The 5,750-nt window shown below is 45.0% G+C and overlaps 1 protein-coding gene across 1 annotated transcript in view; it reads right to left on the bottom strand.

Moving 5' to 3' along the window:
* Positions 1-5,750, bottom strand: part of MYO5C (myosin VC) — a 91,213-nt gene that overhangs the window by 72,810 nt on the left and 12,653 nt on the right. The window contains 1 exon segment of the mRNA XM_023527721.1: positions 701-811. Coding sequence (XP_023383489.1) covers positions 701-811 — 111 coding nt within the window.

The following is a 5,750-nucleotide window of genomic DNA, read 5'->3' on the forward strand; positions in this document are numbered from 1 at the left end:
TCTACTGCAGGAACAACTGCCAATCTTTCTGCTCATCCTTCACCTCTCCCTCATCATACCTGCACTGACAGTGGTCCCCCATAATGTCACGCAACGCATTCCTGTCTTCTTGTCCCATCTCTTGTCACTTCCCTAATCACCCTGTCATTAACCTTGAGGGTTCCCATTCTTACAATGCTTCTATCCATCCATGGCCTGACTTGCTCTCCTTCCGTCCATCTCTCACACCTCCCTCTCTCTTCCTACTTTCTATCTCTCCTCTAGTTCTCTTCCTCTCCCCATCCTGATGGTTTCCTCTGCCATTTTATGCCTTGGGGTCAAACTACTCCCAAGTATCTTGTCTTTGCCCAGTCTCTGTGCTAAGACTCATGAAACCAAAACGGCTAATCACCTTTCAGCGTTCTCCCAACGATGCTGAATCCCTTAAATGCAGCACGGGCACAGACCTGTCTACTGCATCTCGTTACAGAGAGAGGCTCAATTGAGGTAGGGCACTTTCTGCCTTCATTAGGGAAGCATGGTGTGGAGAGAAGGGGAAGTGGTACAAACACATGATTGGATCTATAGCACCAAATGGCCATTTGGGTGCCTTTTCATGTGCCTTCCCCTGGTCTGCTCCTACAGGGACCATCTTCTCCCACCCACATACCCCAGTTACCCTCTATACATCATCGTAGTTGTGGCCAGCAAGGCTCCTCACCGTTCCATCCTCCAAGAGGAGCTGCAGGACTTTGTCACCAACTCTGTAGTCCTTTGCAATTTCAGCAGATTTCCAAACTTCTTCAGGATCAGGAATCCAAACCCTGTTGTACTGACCAACACAATAAGATAGGCTTAATTCCAGCACTTGAAAAACAAAACATATTATTAGATGATTAGACTCCGGAGGATTTCTTTCTGTCTGCTAGGTCAGTTCCTTCGTTAGGAATACTTTTACCTAATTTTTGCTTATGAGGTGATCTCTGGTATATTGGTTCAGCTGCTTCATTTTATAGGCAACAGTATTCCCAAATCCTCCTAAATATACCTTAAAAACTGAAAGTCTGAGAGTGACAAGGAAATCCATGAGTGGCTTTAAAGGGAGGATCTGAGTGCTGTCTGTAAGAGTTAGAACAGGAGGATTTGGTTTATCACTGATGGATTATGGAGCTCTGGGCCAGACACTTAACTTCTTGTGCCTCTTTTTTCATCCACAAAATGAGTACAATAATACCTACCTTACAGGGTTGCTGGGAGGTTAAAGAGACTGTGTACTTGAAAGCACTTTGCAAAATGCTATAGAAGTGTTTTTATAACAGCATTATCATAGTCTTATCACACTGGTCAGCAGCCAAGGATTCCCACTGTGGGAAATGTGGAAGTACAGATGTCGCTACCGAGCTCGGTTCCCAACAAGTAATTGGTACGCCTGGCTCAGTGCTGGTGTGCGAATCTTTAGGCAGAACCACACTGCAATGTATTGAATTGTGTCCCCTCCAAAATTCCTATGTTGAAGCCCTACTCCCAGTCTAATACTATTTGAAGATAGGGTCTTTAATAGGTAATTGAGGTTAAATAAAGTTGTAAGGCCTTGATCTAATAGGATTAGTGCCCTTACAAGAAGAGACACCACAGAGCTCATAGACACTCTCTCTCCACCTCTATGCACTGAAGGCCATGTGAGTACACAGTGAGAGCACAGCTATCTGCACCCAAGGGGAGAAGTCCTCACCAGAAACCAACCTGCCAATACCTTGATCCAAAACTGTGAGAGAATAAAAGTCTGTTGTATAAGCACCAGTCTTTGGTATATTGTTATGGCTGCCCAAGCTGACTGAGACACATGCCTAATAATTCGCACGCTAGGAAGTGGGCAGTCTCACTCTCCAGAATTTATCAGTGGTACCTGAGTGCTGCTCAAGATAAAGACAAGGTGACTGTCATATGCTTATATTGCAGCTATCATTGGGTCCCATGATTTGTTCCTCTCTCTTCTTCAGGCATGCTATCTGCATCATGCACTGGCTACATTTACTCTTCTACCCAGACCCCACATCTAAGTCTCCTGTAACCATTTGTTCATTCATTTGTCTGTCTGTCTGTTCATTCATTCATTAGTTTATTTACTCAATAAACACTTGCTAAACATCTACTATGCATATGTCTGGTACAGTGCTGGGTTACCAAAAAGAAAGGCATCTTCTCTTAATCATTACGGTATTTCTACTAACCCAGCCAATCACTGACCTGTAGCTGCATGAGTTTATGTGTATACGTGCATCTCTCTGTTCATGCATCAGTGGTTTGTATCAACAGGGAACCCCTACAGGATACCCTGATGTCTTGGCACATAACCACACCAGCAGGAGCCAGAACTGGGAAGCACTCACAGGAAGACATTAAGCAGTACCTAGGAAAACTCCTGTATCCAAACACTTACAAGTCCAGGATCCCATATCCGGATGAAGCCTGAGAGGCCGTCAGCTTCACTTCCTGGAGAAAACTGGCCCCAGGCCTCCGAGTTCTCCAAGAACAGAGCTGAGATGAGCTCTAGTTTTCATAATGGCCAAAAACTGGAAATAGACTAGATGTCTATTAATATGAAAATAAATTTTAAAAAGAGAAAGAAATACAACTGTGAGTCGGGTGTTGACTCACACAATGGAATACTACTCACCAATGAAAGAAGTCAACTACTGATACAAGCAAGAACTTGAGTGAATCTCTAAAGCATTAGGCTTAGTCAAAGAAGCTTTACACAAACAATATATTCTGTATACAAAGTTCAGTGGGGAAAATCAGAACAGTATTTGCTTCTGGGGGTAGGTAGGGCCCAAGAGAGACTGGGTAGGTGAATAAGGGAATGTTCTGGGGTGATGGTGGCATTCTATATCTTGATGGAGTTTGGGTTGCATAGGTGTTAAGTACTCTTCAAAATCTCAGAGAATACAGACTTAAATTGTGCATTTCATTGTCTGGAGATTTTACACAAAAAACTAAGTAAATGTGGATCTCTTAACAATACACATACTGAAATATTTAGGAGGACAGGTATTGATGTATGCAACTTAAAATGCTTCAAAATATAAGAAGGGTTGAGGATAGAAAGATAAATAGACATTTGATACAACAAATATGATAAATGTTCATGCTAGAATCTACAGAGTGAGACAGATGCTCACTGTTAAGTTCCTTCAACTTGATTACACACATAAAATTTTCACAACAAGATGTTAGGGGAATTAAAAAAAATAAGTAAAAAACACATTTCAGGGTTTCAGTACTAAAAGAGCAAAGTTGGTTGAGGAGCATATCTATTAATCCATTAGTTAATATAAATTGTTGCACTGAATCAAAGACACATATATAAATAAAATTGGTTGAATATCAATCATAACTCCCTAAGTGATTTGAGTTGCTTTAATTCTTGACAAGTAGCTAAGAATGGAGGCTTGCTGAAATTTGACATGGGATGGGCAGGATTTGAGAGAAAGACAGAGAGAGAGAGAATGGAAGAATAACATGGCAGGCAATGCCACACTTAGATACAGACACCCCTGCAAATAAGTAGACGGAAACCTCATACACAAACACACAGACACACACACCAGCACTCTACACATCCTTGTTGGGCTATCATTTCCTACCTCAGGTCTGCAATAAAAATATTTATTGCTAATCTCATAAAGCTGAAATAATTAACAGGATATCCCAATTTATCAAGAATCGACCATTACAGGATTTTAGAGCTGAAAGAGTTCTTGAAGATTGTCTACTCGTTTGTCAAAGTTCTTACAGTCACAGAAAGCTACTTCAAATGAAACAGTGGCAGCTCACTTGCGACGCAGGTAAAAGTAGACGTGTTCTGGTGGGAACCCAGGTGGGTGTCGCAGCTGAGGTCTGCCAGGTCCTTTTGTTTTACTGATCTCCAGACTCAAGCCCAGAGAGGTCAATAACCCACCAAATACCACACAGAGAGTCCCAAAAGCCAAGACTTCAGCGGAGCGGACCTGGGAATTTTACTTGAACTACTTATTAATTAAATGAGTCTGGACCTGAAAATAATCTCTGCATTGCGATGGTTGCCCAGGCTCTCCCAGCACTCATTTTAGATTTGTTTCATTGGTTTGTTTCAGCTAAATGTAGTATTAAATTGTATGCAATATAAGACATAAGAAACCAAATGTCACCTCCTCTTCTGGAGTGAACACAATGGGCTCCTTGGCCCCCCGAGTCCCTAGGCCACCCACACTTCACTGGGCTTGGTGCTCTACCAGCTATGCTGCTAGTCATTTAGGGCCCCGGAGCTGAAACCCAGCCTGGTAAGTAAACACACTAAAGTTTACCCAGTTTCATGTAAGTTAGACCCATTTGGTCCCTCCCTACTTCCTCACATTCTTCTACTCATAAGGCAATGCTTCAAACCCAAGGAAGAGCTAACTTTGCAGCATTTATACAAACAAATGCAGTCTATGCAAACAACGTGACTAGCTCTCATGTGACCTCCGCAGTGTGGTTCCTTTTCAGGGGCCAGGAACCTCCCAACTCAGACCACTCTCTGGGGGCAGGCCCACCTCCCACACTTTTCCTGGGAAATGCCGCCCTCCCTGCCCGCCCTCCCCCCGCCCCCCCACGGAAATCAAGGTGTTCCTAAGCCATGAGAAGCTCAGGAATGAGGCAACGGCCTTAGGAGCACTGATCCTTAGGAAGTGATATGTTCCTAGGAATGTGCTCAATCCTACCATCTCACATGTTCGGGTTAGAGAGAACAGCATTTTCTCAGGTCGCCCACTCATTTTGGGTGGTAGAGGTGGTGGCGGGTGGTCTGTTGGCATCAGCTACAGAAATGGCTTGAAGAACTTACATGTAACATGGAATAACATGAGTTTCCCTCCTAGCTGCTTTCTAGACTGGAAGGCACACTCCACACTCTGGGTCAGTCAGGCCAGAGTGGTGACGCCATGCTTCCCCTCTTCCTCCTTCTCTTTCCTTGTTCCTCAGGGCCCATCCTGGGCTCTCTGGCCTCCTCCTGTGTCTTCCGACATCTTTCCCTGCCTCTTCTCATGATGGGCTGTTGGGGAGAGTTTCACCCGTTCCCATGATTTCCATGATGCCGAGGCACCTGTGCATCGAGTCTTCCAGCCTAGATCTCTCTGTGTGTCTAGACCACATTTCTGGCTGCCTCTCAGACGTCAGCCCTTAGATACTCACAAATCCCAAACTCAAGTGACCTTTACCCCACCCCAAACCTCAGTTCTCTTATCCCTCTAGTCAGAAACCTGGGACAATGCTGGGCCGCCCACCCTCCCTCCACCCCCAACAACCAAATGGTCATCGGGTACTGGAAAGCCTACATCTTGAACAGGTCTCATCTGCCTGCCCCATCCACCCCCACTGCCATGGCCGTCAGTCAGCTCCTCTGACCCTGCCCCCACCACCTGCTGAATGCTTCCTCAAACAGGCTGAGCACCAGATCCCCTCACCCACACTGGAATTTCCAAGAGTGGGGCCCGGCAAGATGACCACTTTTAAGTCCCCCGTATATATTTTGATGAACGGCCTGGCCTGGGCAGCCACCATCCTAACTGATTTTCCTACTCAGGCCTTTGTCAATCCACCCTCAGTCTGCTGTCACTCAAACCACTAACAGTTTCTAGAATATCCCAAGCTCCTCCTTGGCTCTGCACTGTGCACTTCTGTTCTTTCCACCGCTGGTGCCACCCCATCAGTGAGCAATCTGCTCTGAGCAGAGTCAGCTCTAGATCCACCCC

The sequence above is a fragment of the Pteropus vampyrus genome, unplaced genomic scaffold (genome assembly GCF_000151845.1).
Source record: "Pteropus vampyrus isolate Shadow unplaced genomic scaffold, Pvam_2.0 Scaffold19, whole genome shotgun sequence".
Classification (NCBI taxonomy): Eukaryota; Metazoa; Chordata; class Mammalia; order Chiroptera; family Pteropodidae; genus Pteropus; species Pteropus vampyrus.